This window comes from Acanthochromis polyacanthus, chromosome 16, assembly GCF_021347895.1.
Source record: "Acanthochromis polyacanthus isolate Apoly-LR-REF ecotype Palm Island chromosome 16, KAUST_Apoly_ChrSc, whole genome shotgun sequence".
Lineage (NCBI taxonomy): Eukaryota > Metazoa > Chordata > Actinopteri > Pomacentridae > Acanthochromis > Acanthochromis polyacanthus.
The window spans coordinates 26,395,089-26,416,480 of NC_067128.1; the positions used below are offsets into that span (position 1 = coordinate 26,395,089).

General features: G+C 40.2%; 1 protein-coding gene across 1 annotated transcript in view; it reads right to left on the bottom strand.

Moving 5' to 3' along the window:
* Positions 1–12,625, bottom strand: part of tnfrsf21 (tumor necrosis factor receptor superfamily, member 21) — a 62,522-nt gene extending 49,897 nt beyond the window's left edge. Inside the window, exon 1 of the mRNA XM_022206710.2 lies at positions 12,253–12,625. Coding sequence (XP_022062402.2) covers positions 12,253–12,279 — 27 coding nt within the window. The 5' untranslated portion in view covers positions 12,280–12,625. The remainder of the gene's footprint in view (positions 1–12,252) is intronic.
* Positions 12,626–21,392: the final 8,767 nt, after the last annotated feature.

Here is a 21,392-nt window from a genome sequence, read left to right on the forward strand (position 1 = left end):
AAAACCAACGTCACGTCACTTACTCACTCCACTGACTCATCCCATCCCTCTTAAGTTGAGAGTCAGATGTTGCGCATTCAGTTTATAGACAGTTTAAAAGACACACAAGGAGCCTTCCTTGTGTTTTTGTTTCCTCTGGCTCCCCTCTCACCTCTGCTGGGAAGCCGACATCACACTGGGTTTAGGGGAATCACCCACACATGTCTTGGTTTACACACACAGTCTGAGTTATGTCAGTGTAGTACTACCAGCCAATGCTTGGAGGCTGACAGTACTTTACAATTTCCTACTTCAACATGACTCCAGCTTTTTCCGAGACAAGATCATTATGTGGATGCGTATAGTATATAGTACATATATACTGTGTGTGGCCACTATATGTACATATACTGGTCAGGTGGTCATACATACTTACTTACAGTAAGTATTTCTCAGTCTGTGAGTTTGTTTCCAGGATAACAACCAAAAATGTGGTGATAGGAATGAAAACGAGCTTTGGCAGAGACAGTTATTCATCCTCTCCTGTGTCAGAGTGAAAGATGCCCAAAATGCCATCTGTGATATCCACAATAATCACTGTTTATTTGCTTTCTCTCTAGTAGTCTGACAACTTCTGCATGGTGAATGAAATCACCAATATCAGCATGTTTCTGTGCTGAACTCAGAGAGGCAACACAGGGATGGTGTTTTATTCCATATCAGTGAACCTGTTACCATTTGGCTACAACCTTTCGTACCTCAGTCCACCTCCCACACATTAACACTCTAAAGCAAATGGGAAGGAAGAACTTTTAGACTGACCTGGAGTGGTTCAAGGTTAATTTTTCTTCACCTTCCTACTTTAGGTTATAACTGCTCAGAACTAGTTTTTAAGAAGTGCTGTCTATTCATGTTTGAAATCAAATGTGCTCATAATTGTTCTCGACTGAAGGAGGTACACGATACCATTTAAAAATTCATATTTTCAGACAACCTATCTCTCAACCTCTTAATCTAGAATGCAAAATGAACTCAGTGGACATCATTCCATGTCCTGATGAAACTGTTTTGAATGGAATAAGCTAAGAAAGCCCAACCGATTATGTAGACAGTGAGTCACCAGTCTAAAGTGACAATGTTACAGTGAGCTCATCCACAATACAAAAACTCTGACTGGTAGGCATTAAGCATTACAGGAGACTTCCTCATAGCGGCACTGTGCTGGCTAACCTCCCCAATGCTCTCTGCTTGCCAAAACGCAGCTGCTGGCAATTTTAGTGACCACCTCTTTGAGTCGCTGCAGTGCTAAAGACCAAGAGGCTTCACCTGGTGGGTCAATCAGGCAGTAAAACTCAAGCACAATACATTCTGACACGCATGTCCTTCTTCTTCTACCTTATCAGTTAATAGCAGCAATTCATTGATTAACAATTAATCATGACTATCATTAAATATATAAAGGAAAAGATTAGAATGGATAATGAAAAAGTAGAAGGTGACGAAAGTCACTTGCTTCAGCACAGGGGACCAATCACACTGTATATGTTAGATAACCGCTTTCCGTAAGATACAGAGAACAGTCATAGCAAACACCCTTATTGTGAAGGGGTCCATTATGACACAACAGCTTCCTAGGTATAGACAAGGCCTCTCCCTGAAATAGCACCAAGATACCCAAACTGAAGCAGTCTGTTTGTAGTCATTTAGCATTTATCTGTGGTAATCAGGACCCCTTAACCGCTGTGCCTGGTAGGTCTATTCGGCAACAGACGGAGCGTGAATCCCACCTAGCATTGCCTATATGCATGCAGCTCAAAGTTGCAGTCTTCCACAGCTATAAAGTTTGACACTGTGATCATCCAAAACATTGAACTCGACACAGAGAACATCCTGTAAAACAAAACTACCAAGAATTCTGCTGCTGGCACAAGTGTTGCACAGGCTGGAGAAGAAAAACTAAGTGTGACCTTCAACTTCATGCAACATCAGCCTGCTACTGTGTCACAACAGGGAGGAGAAGCACTGAGAAAAGTGAGATACGACGACTCACACAGTAAGAGACAGAGATAAACACAGACAATGGAGATAGAGGCAGGACTGTGGATGTGCATGCAAAAATGTGTGTTTTGAGTGTGCTCTCCCCCTGCAGAGTGTTGTGCACTCAAACAAAATGCAAGTGGAGATTAGCAGCCCGCATGTGTGTGTGCAGAACAAACAGGGCTGGTAGGTTTGAAGTGATGCACTGGGGGGGAGAATTTAACTGATGACGCATGTGAGTGTTTGTCAACCGTGAGCTAAGATCCAAATCTTCAAGTGAACCAGAAGCATCCATTTAGAGTCTCTGCAGTGTAGCAGCAGGGCATCAAATAAAGCAGTCTGGGGCCCATAACCATGCATACAGAGGATGTTTTGATGTGTAATAATAGGCAAACTAATTTTATGATTCTAGCTAATAAGGATAATGCTGTTCTTTCTTCGGGCGCTCTGCTGCCCTTTCACCGTACCAACCATTCGCTTCTTTGTTTTCATTCCCAGAACCTCCTCCATAAACATCAGAGCACGTTCTGGACATGTGGCCTTGGTGCGTCAGTAATATCAATGCGTTCATTCATGTTCAAAGTGAAAAACTCTGGTAGGAAGCGTGCGATGCAGTAAATGGGAACATTTTGCTTGTTACAGGACACAGTGCTTAGTTTTCCTGTGACTCCTTCTGCTTGTTTGTGGGATTGTATTATTGAAACAGCATGCCACCAACATTATCATAACTGAGGTGTATCCCTCAGTTCTGGTATTAGAACGAGGGCTTTCTGGTGTCGCTTTTTACATGTTGACTGAATATGTATTTTGACATATTCTCTGTTCTGTTACAAGGTGTGACCATAAAATCACCCTGTTATCATCCAAAAAAATATCTTCATTGTAGTGATGTTTGCTATTATCTTTTGAACATTACAGCAGTGGGCTGTAATGGTTATCCCTATAAAATGGGAAATCTCCAAATGTTCTGGGTCAGCTTACCTTCACAGATTCAAGCTCTGTGTTGGTAAGCCCACCGTATGCCGGAATACACCCCACTACAGCAAACTTTGCAGAACCAAGAGTGAAATTTCCTCAACAAGATGCAAGCCAGCAGTGTTACATTTCCTTTTTGCCATTACGAATATGCACTGCCAACAAAGACACAAAACGCAGAAGAGAAAACAAAGTGCAGTGCTGGCACTTTGCTAATACTAACACAAACACACACAGCAGATGGACACTGTCTGGAGCTTCTACACAGACACCTCTGCAGATCAGTGATGCATGATACCAACTCCTGTTGTTATGCCAAGTTTTTCTTCATGCACTGCCCATAAACTACTTCATCTGCACAGTCAATCAAAGAGCCACGCACATGCTGATGGGACAAGAACTTAGCAATTATTATTCCTGTTCACTTCCAGTCCCTGTCACTGCCAACTGAACTGTTGGTCACGCAACCACTGTGGGACCAAACCAGTATGAACTGGAAACCCTCCGTAGCTTCCCCTAATTGTACTTTTTTAGAACTCACAACCACAATATTGTTTTACCTTCTTCACTTATTTATCATGTACAGCTAAAGGAGCACTCCACCAATTGTACAAATGAAGATCAGTTTACTAGCTTTGTACAAACTGACTCTGTTGATGTCACAGTGATGCTGTCAGAGTCACCTTTGGAATTGGAGGCTTCAGTTCTAGAGAAGCAGAAACATAATACTGGAGGTGTGAAGATGAACAGATATTGGTATCCAAAATCCAAAATTCCAACTTGCCATACCTTCCACGTCATGATTAATATAGACAACAAAATTAAGTACATCTCATGGAAATTGTTGAATTTTTGACCTAGATGAACCTCTTTCATATAGTACTTACAAATAAAGGGGATATACTTGAACAACACATGATAAAAAATGCTTTCTCAATCATTTATTCAACAAAAACATCAAGAAATCTAATTTTCTTGTGTTGAAAAAGTAAATACAGCAAAGCTAGCGCTGACCACTTTAACAAATATAACTTCCTATACCAGTTTTGCTCAAGTGTCCACCATCTCTGACACCGGCTTGCTGAAATTTCACACCATTCTTCCATACAAAATTCCTTTAGCTGCAAGATGATTGAGTGTTTTCTGCATGTACTGTCCTTTTTAAATTCCTCTGCAACATTTCAATTGGATTCAAATCTCAATTTTGACTTGGCAAATTCATAACCCTCCATTTATCTTCTTTTTTAGTCATTCCTTAGTGGGTTTTGGTGTTTTTTGGATCATTATCCTGTGACAAGGCCCACTTATGGACAGCAGGCCTCACAGTATCTTCAAGTATTCCTTGATACTATGCAGAATTCATATCTGAATCAATGACTGCAAGCTCCACACTTCCATCAAAATGCTTCACAGAAGGTTCTTCCCAACAAATACAGCAAGCTCATTATCCCAAATGGTCAGCCCCTGCATGTAAGCTTACTGGCAAATTGCCCTAATGCCCCTTCTCAATAGCAGAAGCATTGTCTGGGCATGTCTCCCATGCCTCCAAATCCATGCAGCCTCTTACACCAGCAGTTACAGAGCCACCTACAGCTAAAATACTGAAATTTGGGGGTTTGTGGACACTTCTGCATCTGCTCTTTTACTGAATGTGCTAAAGTGGTTAGCCCTAGGTAAAGCTTTGGTATTGTAAAATTAGCACCATTTATAGAAGAGTTTTCTCACGGTGAAAAAGACTTATCGAGATCTTTTAAACTCTTTTCCAGACTTGTAGGTAGCCTTCACTATTTTTCCGGAGACCCGAGGAAACTCTCTAGATCGTTGGCATTAAAGGTTTTTCATCTTATCAACTTATGGTCTTGTGAAGTTGCCACCTTGCAGACCTGTTACTTTGCTACCACTTGCTGAACTAAAATTGGCTAACTGCAAAATAAAAGAAGGAAAGAAAAGAAAGCAACTGATTGGTCAATGAGTGGAGTTCACCTAATATTGTGGAGACTGGGTAGGGTGTTGTGAGACATTGGAGATTTAAATATAACAGGTTGCATGTACCTTACTGTCATTGATTCAAATATTATGGAGTTGATGGTATTATAAATTTGACTAATCTGTTTGTTTACTTAAGTTATGAAAATGGCAACAAAATGTACATTTATGTGTAATTTGTTTGTATATCATCTATATTCAGAAGCACTGCTTCAAAGAGGATCAAATATGTTGAAAAAGATAACAATGTACCTATTTTTGTGTCCATTTTGACCGTATAAGTAATTTAATTTAAAAATTTAATTTAATAAATACAATATTAAATTTGTATAGATTTTTAAGTATACAATGCAGTTCACGTTATCTCAAGGTGATCTAAATTCTAATTATTAATTTTTCTAATTATTAAATTAATCAAGATCTAGCATAATCACACACATTTAAATATACTATATACGGCGCCCTCCATAATTTTTGGCGCCCCTGGTTAAGATGTGTTCTTCAGCTTCTAATAAATTCAGTTTTTTTTCTAAATAATATAATACCACAATGGAAAAAAAGAGCAAAATCCAACCTTTAATTCAAGTGCATTTACTCAGTGGGGAAAAAAAATCACACATTAAGAAATAATTATTTTCCATCAAATCATGTGTGCCACCATTATTAGCAACCCTGATGTTAATACTTTGTACAACCCCCTTTTGCCAACAAAACAGCACCTAATCCTCTCCTATAATACATTTTTGTACAATTTTCAGTGTGAGAGCATGCTTCTGCAATAAAAATGGAATTTATTTTAAGGTTTCCAACACATCTTAACCAGCGGTGCCAACAATTATGGAGGGCGCTGGATATATATTCAGGTATTAGGTGGTAGTTTTTTTCCTACATTGTTACTTTTTGACTGCTGAACCTTCAGCTGATTCCTCTGAGAGCAGAGGACAAAGCAGAGGGCGAAGGCAGAGATCTGAGGGTGGAGTCGGCGTTGAGGCAGCTCTTGTTTACATCATGTAAGCAACAGTGTGGCACCACTGCACCACCACTGCAGAGCCAGTTCCTGTCATAATCACACCCACCCACCACACACACACACAAACACACACACATAAAAGCAGTCACTCAATGAAAAAAAACACCCCGACTTTGTGACTCCCTGAGCAGAACACCCTGTAATTCTATCTCCAATGGAGGTGTGGAGGTGACATGCTTAGCCACGCAGTCGGCTTGCAAGCATCCGAGCAAAATCAGAGCTGATAGGTCAGATCTCTGGTAGGCGACAGATGACTGAGCCTGAACCACGTCTCTTTCACTTCCCTGTTCTTGTCATGAACCAGGCGGTTCATCTGAACATTTCTGACGTGTGATGAGCCGCCACGGCTGGATGCAAAGCGAATCACATGGTGGTTGTTTTCTGTGGTACAGAGCTGCACAGTCTCTGCATGTGCGTGTTTGTAAAGATAGAATCTGTCAGAGGAATGGAGACGGAATGTTACGCAGCAGTGAAACAGAGAGTATTTGTGGAGGGTCTTTTTCCCATATGCACCACATTTTTAACCATCAATGCATTTACTTGATTCCAGATCAAGGCTTCACGACTGTGCAAAACATCCATAATGTCTCCCAGTTGTTTCTGGGAGAGCTGCTTATTTGTTCAATGTTGTTCTATTCTAATTTTTTGAACGAGCACGTTGGAGCTGCTTTATGGCTTTTGTGCATCTTGCTGCAAACCTGCAAACTACATAACTTTTCATTCTTAAACATTTACTCGTAGTTTGTGTTCTGTCCACTCTGCAGGTATCTCCAGAGCTACATGTGTTCTGCAGTTACTGGCCTTGCCAACTTCCCCAGTGTTTATTGTTGTCATATGTGTTGTTTGTCAGTTTCCTTCTTAGCTGTTTTTCTTTTGTCTACCGCCACCCTAACCAGTTGTGGCAGATGTCTGCTCTCTCTGGGCCTGGTTCTGCCACAGGTTTCTTCCTGTTAAAAGAGAATTTGGCTGTGTCCGAAATCGCATTCTAACGTACTACATACTACATTCTCAATGAGTATATACTGTATACTACGTACTATAAGTATGATTAGAATGCCAACCATTCACACTGTAGTATACTACTCCGTTTCCCATAATGCATTTCAAACCTCCAACGACAAAAACCGGAAGTACGGCTATCAAATATCTCGGCTGAATGCCGGCTTCAGGTCGATTTTACGCTAACAAACAGTTGCATAATTAATGTGGCAATTTCAAGCCGGCACTCCTCATGCAGTTATTAGCCAGATTATGCGAATCGTTTCAGTTGTAGCTGCAGGCTACTGGAGGTAGCTGCTACTTGTTCTGTATGCAAAGCGAGCTGCTGCAACTAGCTGCTAGCATTCAGTAGCACGTTGTGAGGCGTCTGACAAATTTAAAACGTTGGTCAGAAAACGCCTATTTCTCAAATCTGTGGGGTGATTAGGATGACTACTTAACCACATAAAATAAAATAAAAATCGCCGCGGTCCGGCCACAGATCCCGTGGAGGCTTGCATTTCAGTGGACAGCTCGCAAAGCATTATGGGGCGGTTGAGTATGACTAGTGTGATCACCGCGCATACTTAAAATTTTTCCGGATATAGTATACATCCGGGTATTTCTCGCGTACTCAATCTTTTCATACTATCTAATGTGAACGCACTACATACTTATTTTGACGTCACATTTAGTATGAGTAGTACGTTAGTATGCGATTTCGGACACAGCCTTTGTTTTGTTTTCTCTCTTGCCAAATGGCTGTTCAAAGACAACTTTTGGGTTTGTTGGGGTTTCTCTATAATACAGTATTGTATGATCTTAAACTTGCAATGTGAAGTCCCTTTAGATGACTTACGTTGAGAGAAAAACTGAATCTAATGTTCGTTTTCTATACGCAGGACTTTTATTTCATGCTTAAACTTTGAGACTACAGTACAAAGCATCAAAGACATCCTTGACTACTACACATAGGACAAAGGATCCCACGCACCTGTAACTCAATATGGACAACAGACACAAACACCTTTAAGCGTCTTTACATTTCCTAACATCCTAAAACAAGCTTGCGACATGCACATGGACAAACAGGCTGCATGCCAACATTTACATCCAGCCTGTCAGCCTGTTTGTCTGCAACACTGGCACTGTACTGCTTAACAAACCAAACACAATCTTATCCTGTGACACAACTTGTGATTAATGCACACGAATGTAACCACAGAGTAAGAAGCAGATATGACTGATGGAGTTTCAAGTGCATCGATGTTGTATTTCTGTTAGAAATAGTGCAGGTTTACAGGAATGACTTCATTAACTGTACATAGTGAGTCATGACAGAAACAATCAGCCTACTGTTTAGGTTTGTGTGTGTGCATGTGTGTGTGTTGGAACATGTGTGTTATGTAAGGAGGTGTACGCACACATGGGTGGGATGTTTGTGGCAGCAGACATTAAGCAGTAATTACTGTCCAATTAAAGACGGGCCCACCTTTCGCGCATAGATATGCATGCGCAGACATGCACACATTGGCAGACAAACACTCTACATAAACACACATGTGCACTCCTAAGCACACTTCCACCACACACACACACAAACACACACTCGTCCAGGCCACACCTGTTGCTGTGTGTCCTCGTGTCATGCTGCACCGCAGTCGCAGCTCATTTCAGCCCAGAGAGAGAGACACTGTTTGGACTCAGTCACGCCAAATTTATCACCGACAATAGCCAGTGATGATTATCTGTGTTGATGTTTCGAGTTTACTGCTAGTGACTGAAGCCGCGAGCACTGTGGGAGGAAGTGAGATCATGCTCTGTGGAAATCAAACTTGCAGACATTTGGGATGTCTTTATAGTAAAGTGCTGAGAGTTATACAGTAAATATTGCATGTTTTGCACATTTAAGAAGCCTGCCAAGCAAAATAATGAAATACACCTACACAATAAGACATGACGATTTTTTAAACAGATTTATACTTAAAAGGTATTTGTTTAAATAAATTAAATAACTATTACTTTTCAATTTGTTACTGATTTACTCCTATTATACAAAAAGATGTCATATGTATTTCGTTTGTCTTTAATTTATTTTGCAGATATTTTCTATTGTTTGAAAGAAAAATTATGTCTATTAAAAATTTTAAAAAGGTAAATAAAATTTGTACTTCTATTTTACTAATTTTCTCTAATTTGTCAAATTACACATATCTAGTAAAGTCACACACAAAAACTATTAACTACAAGATTAAATACTGATGGTTAAAAAAAAAGTGTAAATAATGTCCAAATCAAAAATCTGTATTTATTTTTTATTCATATATTTGCCATTTTTGACAGAAAAGTAGGCATATTAAGGATTGAAAAATGGTTTAACTATTTTTTCCGATTTCCCTGCTTTGTTAAATTGTTTACTGTAAAAAAAATTCACATCAAAAAGAATTTTTCACAAATAGTAATTAGTTCTTATATAATGTGCATCCAAAAATTATTATGTTTAAATCAGGTGAAAATATTATTATTCTATAGATATTTGCTGGAATTTTTACATTTCTTTCAGTTTTTGAATACTACTGTACTTCATCATTTTTAATGGATTACTTCTGGCATCCTTGCTGCTAGATTTGTATTTACAGTGTAAACAAGCAACTAGCATGTAAGATTGCTTTGTCAAGAAAAGCATTTCTCATGGATGTATCAAAGCACATGCTAAATAGCACAGCAGTCTTTGATAAGGCTGCAAAATATAATGCTCCAGCATCTACATTGCACTGTGTGTAAGCGTAACAGTCACATCACTGGAAATGTGGAGTAAGACAAGTAAACTCAACGTTTTTGCTACTTGATGCACAAAAAGACTCACAGCTTTCATTTTCAATGAGCAATCTGCAAGAGAAATGTCCCTGACTAAATGTAATTTACTTAAATTTAAGGTTACATGAGACTCTTTTCTTTTTCTTTTGTTTAAACATATTACTTGAGACAGTTTGTTGACATGTGGATGTCACATGCTTTGCAAAATAAGCAAGAAATCGGGAAGAAACACTAAAAATTAAGATTTGGTTGGAAAATGATATGTATTTCCATACAAATGTCAGTTGTATGAATAGATTTCGCATGCAAATAGTATAAGGTTGACTAAAAGCAGGTCTTACATGAGGGTTTAACTGTTTAAATAATGACTACAAAGCTCTGTATGATGAGTGCAAAGCCACAAAGTCAGATCTAAATGTCTTTCAAAGCACAAAATGATATCCTAAGTCAGTGTTTCACCACATACAAAAGGTTCTAAATGCCTTTTTTAGCTTTTAACACACACACACACACACACACACACACACACACACACACACACACACACACACACACACACACGTATATATCTATATATATATATATATATATATATATATATATATATATGTTTGTTTTTTTTTTTGATGCAGATACACTCCCCTACAAGATGACTGTATAGTTATTAAAGTCATCTGGTGAAAAACCCTCAATTTTTACATGTATACTAGAAAAACTAAATATCATGAAGTCAGTTATTCTCAAAATTGTTCAGACCAAGTCTTTGTTTTTTCCACAGCAAACATTCTCTCACCTCATGGTGTGAAAAGCACAGGTGTTACTAATAACATCAACAGCAGTTCTCTCCTAAACAGAAGCCAGCCAGCGCTAGTGTCATTTACACCTTTGCTGGATTTCTAACTGTCTGCTGTGAAAAAACACACTTACCTCTTCAGTATTTTTAATCCAACTTTAAAAACCCAAACTTGACACAGACCCTGAAAAGGGTGTCTTTGCTTGATCTCATCCATAACTGACCATTAGCTTGCCAGGCTAATGCAATCCATTGACTAACTCTCTGTTCTCCTGTTTCCACTTGCGAAAGTGCATCAGCTTGCAGCATATGACATAACACAGACGACAGTCGAGGGTTCATGCAACAAGTCAGACCAAACCCAATCTGAATATTATTATTTTTACCGGGGTCTTTCAGGTTTGGTGGCAGAACTTCGAGTTGAAGTGCAGAAATATTACAAAAACACAGACAGAACAGCTGACAGTGTTTGGTCAGTAATTAACAGCTGCAAGTGGACCATCCACACAGATCAGCTCTCGTGGACATAGTTAAATGAGAAAATGAACATCACGCAGACCTTTAAGGAGAAGCTCCAACATGTAGAAGAGGAAACTGCGCTCAGTCTTCCCAAAAAAACATCACTTGTCGTAAGATGCAGTAAACCAGGACTGCAGACACTTTTAACTTCCAATGTTGCATTGCTATTACCCCTTATTCTACGATTGTATTCTAAACGGCACCAAAGCAATTCATATTCTGATTTTATACAATACAATAGCTTGTAAAAATTAATGTGTTGCCTTAAACAAACTGTATAAATTAAAAGTTACATTTTTTTCCTGAGTAAAGCAACAGTTTTTTTTTCCATGATTATTACTATTACCCTGTTTAAAAACCAACATAAATCAAACATAAGTCTCTGAATACCATAAAAATGTCACTAAAAACATGACTTCACTTCACTCTTTGTTTGCACAAGCCAACATCACCTACAGTCAGCTGCAGGCTTCCTGCTTATGAGGAGACAAAGACAAAGAACTATCTGATTGGAGCCTCTATATACTACAGTTTATTCAACATATCACTGGTCTGATCAAGTTTACTGGCATGAAAATCAATCAATTCCTGTCCATCAGTGACATATAAGTTATGATCATAACATTATGCACCTTTTTTGAGTTAAAAATTATGGAGTATTTTATCCAAGTCTATGCCAAAACACATCAAATTTCAAAAGAAAAATTCAAATTTTTTGTTTTGTTTATTTGGTTTTGTCACCCAAAAATCTGTGTAACTATGCCTTCCTGTCATTGCAACAAAGAGTCAGCATTTAAAACACCACTTCCAGCTGTTCAGTTTTTAAACAATAGGTTTCCCAGTGTCTTTTCTTTCTCCATCCTTCTACTGGAGTCTCTTTGGGGTTGTTCACCCAGAATGGATTTAATGAAACACTACTGAGCTGCCAAAATTGTAGCAAAAAAAAAGACCAAAAAAATGCTTTTCTAGAAATGATGTAAGTGTCAAAGTTGTGCAATATTCAGTAAACTTTATCAGTGAGGAGTCAGAAGAGAAAAAAACAGGCACTGGCCCTTTAAATGGAGAACCTGCTTCAGGAGTCCTTAGAATAAAGAATCCAAAACAAGCCGGGAGCTGAATGAAAATGGGATGAACTCACCACTGCGGACACACACATGGCAGGCATCGTCCTGGTTCACAAAAAAGAAGATTTTCGAGCAAAGTTGTCTGCTTGAGGAACACTTCTCATCTCTAGATGTTTCCCCTCATCCTCACCACCACCATCATCATCATCCGTCCTTCCTCCTCCTCAGTTTCGGGAGAAGAAGCTGTGTGAGCGGCCTGAACTGCAGCGCTTCATAGTCTGTGTCTCCGGCAGCTGGACCGCTTTCAGGTGAACGAGGGCTCCGATAGGACTCAGCGCGGTGTTAATTCCCATTGCGATGACGGATGAGAGGCCACGCCGGGACAGCCGCCGCCTCGCCCCGTCCAGAGTGCAGTGCGGCTCCGCTCTGCAGCTCCGCGGATCCGCCGTCGTGACGCACAGCCGGAGGGGCGGGACTTAGCGCCGCGTCTCAGCCAATCACGGCCGCGCATGAGCCCCACACGTGTGTGGAACCCTAGCTTGTGGAGGGAGCAGAGCAGACTGGTGCCAGCAATGTCACGTCCTTGCTGTGTTTGGAGACGATCGGGTGACAGACTGATGTAATCTGTACTTTTAATTACAGGATGTTTCGAATTTTCTAATAATAAAAAATAATAAAAGAGTACAAAAGACCCAGTTTGTGCTCCTCATACACACAGTCACAACCCTATGGCCACTGACAGAAGTGAATAACATTGATCATATTGCTACTAAGTGGTGTTCTGCTGGAAAACCTTGGATTTTGGTTGATGAGACTTGGACAACCAAATAAAGTTGTCCAAGAACACTTCTTCATGCAAATGACCATTTTAAATGTCAGTGGCCTATCCTCACAGGAAAATGCACCCCACCACATCACAAAAACATCAAACAAACTGGAACATCTTGAGGAACATGACAGTCGCCCAAGATGTTGATTTGACTTGCAAACCTCCTAGACCCCATTCTGATCAAGCATCAACGGAATGCAGAGGAACAAGTTTGATTCACAGAGACCCCACTGCACAAAGGATACACTGCCAACGTCCTGGTGCCAGATCCCATAGAACACACAGAGAGGCCCACTGGTTCAGAGCATTTTTAACCACATAAGGGGTACCTATAGAATATCAGGCAGGTGGTCATAATGTTACGCCTGATCAGTGTATGTGAACACTTTCTATCACTTCCTTCCTGTTTTATCCATTTATTATCTTCATTGCTATTATTTTAGTTTTTATTTTAATTTTATTATTGTTGTAAAGCATTTTGTGATTTTGTATCTGTTAAAGGTCCCATATTATGCTATTTTTCAGTCACTACGAGAAGCCGAGTCCCGGCCCCCCACGACTTCCGCGTTCAAGCCGCATGTCAGGATGGCTGAGTGCGGCCCGGGGAAGAAGAGGGGTGAGAGACCGAGCCGCCTACGTCGCCGCGTCACCGCCGCTCTCCAGACAGCTGCTACCGGTGCCATGAGCCTGGTCACTGCCCGGCGCCCGCACTAAGAAGCCGAGCTCTGGGAAACGAGAGAAGAGTGGCGTTGTGAGGGAACCGCCACTCCAAAACCCCCTCCCTCACCTAGGACAATGTACACTGGTAGGACAGTGGGGGGGCACAGTCAGGGGGAGGAGTTAAATCCGCTTATTTCGTCATAAGCGAACCCAAATCAAAATGGGACGTTTGAGCAGGCATTTTCACAAAATGTGGTGTGGCAAGGCAGGGAGGAAACAGACAGTTTTCAAATTCAAACCTCATAATGAGGCTACTGCAACACACACTACTATAAGAACACTTTCACACAGTGAGGTTTGCATAATATGTCCCCTTTAAAGTTGCTATATAAATACATTTTACTTGCTGACTTGACCAAATGGACATCTACCTCATAGTACAGTTTTTTGTACACATACCTATTTTTCTGTGTAATATACATTGTGTATATTGTGTATGTTGTGAATCTGGCTTGTAACTTCCCTTAATTTACTTTATTTGTTTCTTTGACTTCCAGTCGGGACCCGAGTACTGCTTTTGTGCCACCTCATGTGAACACATGTGCTGGTGTAACAATGAAGAACCTTGTATCCTTGCACGACTGAATGTATGGTAATACATTATCTACATCAGGTGCTATATGGTGGGTATATAGTAAAAGCAATAAAAGAGTTGAAAAGGTCAAAAATGAGTTCATAGTATATCTGTGTAGGTATATAGAGTTTATACTGAATCCCCTTTAACTGAATCTCAGTGAACAATACTGTGAAATTGGTAAATAGAGTAATACATGCCAATGGATATCTGTGAGGGTAGGATCTTGAAATATTGGGGATTCAGCTCAGACCAACCTGCAAATCTATACATTCTAACCCGATAATTGCACCATAGAATTAATAAGCTATACCAAAGAAAAACAAAAAAAAGGTCAAAGAAGAGCAAATTTGTTCTAGTTTTATTGTCATTTTTGGGTTTAAAGAGCTGGTCGAGTAGTGGAGTTAAATAACCATTAGGATTTCAGAGCTTTGACCTTCTTTCTTTGTCTACACTCCAGTTTCTTTTCATAAACCATTTATTGGCAACTTGATCACCACTAAATCTGGTTTAATTTGAGCTGCATGAACTCCACTCCCATATAGTTGTAAACGAGCAGATAATGCTTGGATGGAGTGTTTGGATGGATTGCTTGGCTTTCCGAGCTTTGCCATCGCCCATCAGCCTTCTGTGAAATGACGCAGCTTCCACTAAAGGACCCACATGTGGCTCAAAAGGCCTTAGTCATCGGGCTGCTTTCCATTATGGCAGACCGTGACTCGGTTTCCCCTTAAAACAGCATCAGGGCATTCCTCGCGTGTGTGTGTTCACTGTTGTTAAAAAAAGCTGAGTAATGGAGCAGAGGCTATGAATAATTGAACTGGCTTTTTGATGCCATGCTCTAAATTTCAGGTTTACAAATGGACTGTAAATCTATAACTGCGCTGGAAAGGAGGTGATTGTTTTCCTTTGGAGGGATTTTGATGTACAACACAGACAGAGTGAGCTGCACTCTGACCAACTGTAATCTCATCTGAGGTACTTTACTCATTTTGATAGCGGAAATGATAAAGATAATACAGCTTTCTTTTAAATTCTATTTCGGCCTGCAGCACTATAAGACCGAGTTTTTCTGTGCTGTCCTTTATGGCCCTAAAATGATTTAACCTCCTAAGACCCAAGCTTTGGTTTGGTTTGTATTTTAGTTTTTTTCTATTTACTTGGGATAAGGAGTAACCAATAAATATAATAACTGGATAATATCTAATATCTGATTATTATGTTTATTATGTTTACATTATATATATATATATATATATATATATATACACACATATTTTACTAGATTTACATTGTTATTACTATTATTATTATTATTGTTATAAGTAGTAGTAGTAGAAGCAGTAATATTAGCATTATTATTAGTATTAACAATATGCCCTTTTGGAAAAAAAAACAAAAACATGTCCACATATGTGGACGGCAGGTCTTAAGAGGTTAAGTTGGCAATACTGTAGGAAGATGTTTCACCTTCATCTGAGAGACATCTTCTATTCTAGCGGACTGATGGAGAGTTTCAGATGTATAAAGTTACTCCAACTCACTTGGCTAATGGTCCCATAATGAACCAGGACTCATCTGTCTCAAGGTGTGAATGGTTGTGAAACCAGGTGGTCTAACATCAGTAATGATCGTGGAGCTGCCAGTTTACACAACAAAGGATGTGAATTTACCATATCAGGAGTGATTCAAGATGTTAATGATGGTGAAACTTTCTGGCAAGCGATCTTAACGCTACATTAAAGCTACTGTTCCAGTTTGACATAGATGGCTTCATTCACTCTTCTCTCAAACCAGCTGTCTTCTCCGTCCAAATTATGAACACTGCTATCCTCAAAGGAGTGTCAATTATCCTTCAGATGAAGATGGATGCTGAGTCTTGTTCTGAGGAGCTATTATTCCCATGTTGAGCCATGTGTTTGTGGCTCTTTTTAGTCTCCTCTATATACAGGTCTATCCACTCTGTGTTGTATTGGATTCTACTGTTGCTCAGCTAGTGTTTGCGTGTTTTATTATTGGAGTGAACCAGTTTTGTTTCAGATTGCTGCTGATATACTGTGTTTGGAGAATATCCTTCTGACTTTTCAGGTACTCCAGCTACATATGGAATGGTGACGCTGTTCCACCTATTGTTCTTTTCTTCTCAGTTTGCTGTTGTGCAGTATTTTCAAGCTCTTTTAGTTGGCATCATGAAGGCCCAGTAGGGGTATCCACAGTTCCTCAGTGCTTTAACCTTCCTGTTACTATCTCTTATGTGAACAGGTCGGTTTTGATACATGTTTAAAATTATCCATAAAATACCCTAAAAACAATTATTTATCATCCAATTTGTTTCTTAGCGATTGGTTACCTTGATAGGCTTACTTATCCATGAAACAATCGGTTTTATGTTTTTGTGGCTCCCTGGGCCTTTCTTTTGACAGCATATAACTCATTTTCAGTATGAAAAATGTCAAATGAACCGCAAGAGAATTATATAAATAAATTAAAGATTGTTATGTTACCTGACTAATACAGAGGGGTATTGTTTTTTTTGTTTTTTTTTACATTTTAATATTATTAGCTATAGCAACATTTATGGTGTTAGGGGTCAATTTCAATCCATGTGTATTTACTTCAAGAAAAAAAAGCAAGGCTTTTTTTCTTTCAAAAAATAAAACAATACAAATACAAAATGAAAAACAGAACTAGTAATAATGCAAAATGTAGATTTGGAAGGTCAAAGAAACAACAGCCAATCACGCAAATCAAACCAACAGAAATCAAGTGCTAGTTCCATAAAAATTCTGTGTGCAAGAACATGCATGTGCATTTGTGTATTTTCAGATACACTTGTGTCAAACAGTGACACTTTTAGTGTATTTTCTAGAGATATTTTTTGCAGGTGAAGCACACTGTGTTTTACTTTCTGTGCTTATTGCTAAGATAGACCTGACACCTCTTTATTTTAGAATCAGGTGGTCTCACTGGGGTTGTGGTTGTTGCCGTGTGGTTGACGTTGAGGCAGGGCAGTCTGAGGAGGAGGCTGGCTGAGGAGGATGCTGGCGCTAATGCTCTTCATGTTGTTGTGGCCGTGGACAGAGTTCTTGGTGAGCTTTGCTGTCTGACCATGGCTGCAGCTGCTGGGTCTCATGGAACTCATTCCCCTTGCTCAATATGCGCCTTGATAAGGGAACTTCCTAGCTCCTCAAGAAACATTCACTGCTTGTTTTGTTTATTTTGGTTGAGTTCCAACCTTGATGAATCCCTGACACAAATGCATTGTATGCAGACACATCGAGGATGTTGTGAAACACAACCACCGGCCATTTCTTTTAGGTAACAGTCAGCTTGTCCAGATTGTCCATTCCTCCTTTGTTTTTGTTGTAGTCGAGGATGATTCTGGGCTTTTTGTCACTTCCTGATGACACAGCTGCATCTTTGTGGGGAGTGGACATCAGTATCACATTCTTTTTTTTCTTTGGACAGTACAGAACAGCAGTAGTGGTGTCTGTAAAAGCAAACTTTGATGAAGGTTTTTTACTTCTGTGTCCACCATGGTGAGTTTCCTCCTGAGAAATTCTTGTCCAAGGTCATAGCTGATAAAAAACAAAAATAAACGTCACAAGTGATGTTGTTACCCTGTAGTCCAGTCCAGTAGCCATATTGAGTACTATACGTTTTCCTTGTTTGTTTGTTTTTTCAGAGATGCCACTTGCAGATTTGCCCATGTAAATCTATAGATTCCATGCTGGTTTTTACATCACAGGCTGTCCAGATTTGTACGCCATATTTGGTTTACTGGACATGCATTGATGGAAAGGACATTTACCACAAAAAGGGAGAAAGCATTCATCTAATTTCACCTCAGGCCCTGTGTTGAACATCAGTGGAAGGAGCTGCACCCATCTCTCTCAGACATCCCTGATGGGAGCAAGCTTGTCAGATTTTGTTATGGTGTCTCTTTTGTCAAATCTGAGGACTTTTGATTTCACCGGAAAGGTCTGAAGTGATAGCCTAGCCGCGCTAGACAACCCACGGCAACGAATTTAATTCTCTGCCAGGGTGGGTCTAGTTACCCTCCATAAGGCTCGAGGCTGGATGCTCCTAAAACTGGCCGGACCAATCACCATGAAGTGTAGAGTCAGAAGGTGGGCGTAACGAAGTGACGACAGAGGCGCGACGATTCTGACAGAAACAACCAGCGCACAATAAACAGTTATCTTTCGACTCGGCTTTGGCCACAGCCCTTAAAGATTTGAAGCTAAAATTCAACTTGAAAGATATACAAAGGACGGCACTGAAGTGTTTCATTGAGAAGAAAGACGTATTTGGACTTATGCTGACAGGATATGGCAAATCCTTAATATACCAGTTGGCTCCGCTGGTTGGGAAGCTAATGGGACTTACGTAGCCACAATCCGGCGCTCTAGGAACTACGTCAGCCTATTCGTTGTGCTGATTGGTTGTATACCTACCCAATTGCTGCAGAGTGATTTGAAAGACAACCTTTTCGCCCGCCTCCCTCCCTGTCGAGTGTTCCGAGACCCTTGTGTCTTAAGAGCTGGGTCTAGCGCGGCAAGGCTACTAAAGTGACCCTGTTGCCTGGAAAATATTCCTGATTGTCGACGAGACTATCAGTGGCCTCTCCAGCAAGAGGAAGAACACCATTGTCCATGTAGCTCATGTGGCTGGAGGCTGTTGGCTGATAATGTGTTTATGATTTCAGTTTTTTCAGTTATTATTATTGTTGTTTTATAATCTTATATCATAACCAGGTCGAAGCTAACCGTAACGATAAAAAAGGTCACAATTTTCACCAGAGCATTTTAGAGTTTAGCAAAAGTAAGTTTTCACATTTTATTTTATTTAAATAAAAGTTCCTGACAAAGTCAAAAACTCTAATTTAAAACTTAAAACATGTCGGTGCCAACCCCAACATTAGAGGAAGGTTAAGGGACGTTCAAGGTTAGAATGACCTCTAGTTTCCAGTTGGTAATGGAAATCAAACAGCAGATATTGGTCCCATAACATCTTCCCTTGTGGACGTCATGTCACTGTCCACCGAGTTAATGTGCTCCATGAAGGCTTCTGTTTCTTGAGCTGAAATGTAGGTATGCATGTTAAAAAAAAAAAAAAAAGGGATATGATATCAAATAAAACCATGGTTTCATCTGTGTTTCACTTTTTGAACCTTGATGGCAAAATCAGCAGAGTTCTGGATGGGACAAGTGGTGTTTCCAACCAGTAGATGTAAGACAGCTGCAATGTGTTTTACAATGTCGTTAGTGATGGATGCCACCAATGGCACATGTGATTGGAGTTCTTTCCTTGTTTAATTTGACAAATCCATATATGCATGGTGTGTCTTCTCCAGGATAAAGATGGTAGTATGATGGGCAGTTAAAGTCTTTTCTTTTTTCACCTTTTTTAAAGCAGTCTATGACCGTCTTTTTGTAGCTGCTCGTGAGCTTTCATCTCAGGGCCTCATGGGTGGTATGCCACTGAATAACTTCATTATTTGGGTGTTGTAGTCAGCTCTGTTAAGTACCACAGTGCATCTTCCTTTGCAGGCTGGCAGACAGTAATATTCTTGTCTTTGCTTTGTCAAACTACTGCTCTCCTTTCCTGGGATGGTAGGTTAGAAGGAGGTATTCTAGCAGTGAAGAATGCTGTTGAAACCTTCGACACTGATATATCACTCATCCATGGCCAATTTAGGAACACAATTAGGAGACGGTCTCCTAGGATGGCTACATCTCGTTTATCTCGGGTTTGTTTGGATATTTCCCTGGATTTATTTGTCCTCTACTGTAATGTTTGGATTTTTTGTGTTTGCTGTTTCTTGCCCCAGGCTGCACAGTGAGTAAGTGGTTAGCACTTTTGCCTTGCAGCAAGAAGATCCCCGGTTCAAATCCCAGGGTGGACCTGGGATCTTTCTGCATGGAGTTTGCATGTTCTCCCTGTGCATGCGTGGGTTTTCTCCAGGTACTCCGGCTTCCTCCCACAGTCCAAAAATATGCTGAGGTTAATTGATAACTCTAAATTGCCCGTAGGTGTGAATGTGAGTGTGATTGTTCGTCTATATATGTAGCCCTGCGACAGACTGGTGACCTCTCCAGGGTGTCCCCTGCCTTTGCCGAGTCAGCTGGGATAGGCTCCAGCACCCCCCGCGACCCTCGTGAGGATAAAGCGGTGTAGAGAGAATGGATGGATGGATTTTTCTTGCCCCTTTTTAATAGTGCAAACTTGCCTGTTCAACAATCCAAGAGGCTTTTACTGCATGTCACTACACTGCCAAAAGATTTAGATTGCATTTGAACAGAATAGGCATTTTTCCAGTTTTATGCTAAGCTAACCCAAGATATGACAGAGGTATCATTCTTTTCACAAGTTTATTTAATGATGTCAAACTATTTCTTTAACACACTTCTAGTTCATACTCTGTGCATGAGAGCTTCATGGAAAATGGCATGTGAAGTGTTCTTTTGGGTTGACTTTACAATCACAAATACCTGCACGTGCTCCAGTTTCCTACGAGATCAGTTTTTTTATCATGATACCAACTGTGAGACCACAACTGTTCCATATGTGTCAGTGGAGCAACTATGGAGGCCTCAGCCAGTCACTCTATCATCTGTTTTGAGCAGTCAACCTGTCATCCACCCATTTACCATCCTGCCGTCTAGATATCCAGACGTAGCGCAGTGCGGCGTTTTTATCCCGCCAGGCCAGCCGTTAGTAAGCAAATCTGCATACACACAAGCTGGCGTATTAGTAGCCTCAGACGTTTCTTCAAATAGCAGCAGCTGATAAAAGAGTCAAGCACCATCTGCCCTGCACGTGTAGTGGAAGCGAGTGGACACGAAGTGAGGGAGGGAGAGGGGGAAGAGATAAAGGGATGAAGCGTGCCGCTTTGCTTTTGCTGGTAGGGGAAGAACTAAGCTTAAGTGGGTCAGTGACTCAGAGTGAAGGCAAAATCTGTGAAAAGTTGAGACTTAATGAAATCCTTCTTGATTTTAGGTCACTGTAAAGAGGTACAACTGAGAGGAGACAAATGAGCAACGGCAGAGAAAATATTGCTTAGAATACTGCATGTCCTGACCACTGCT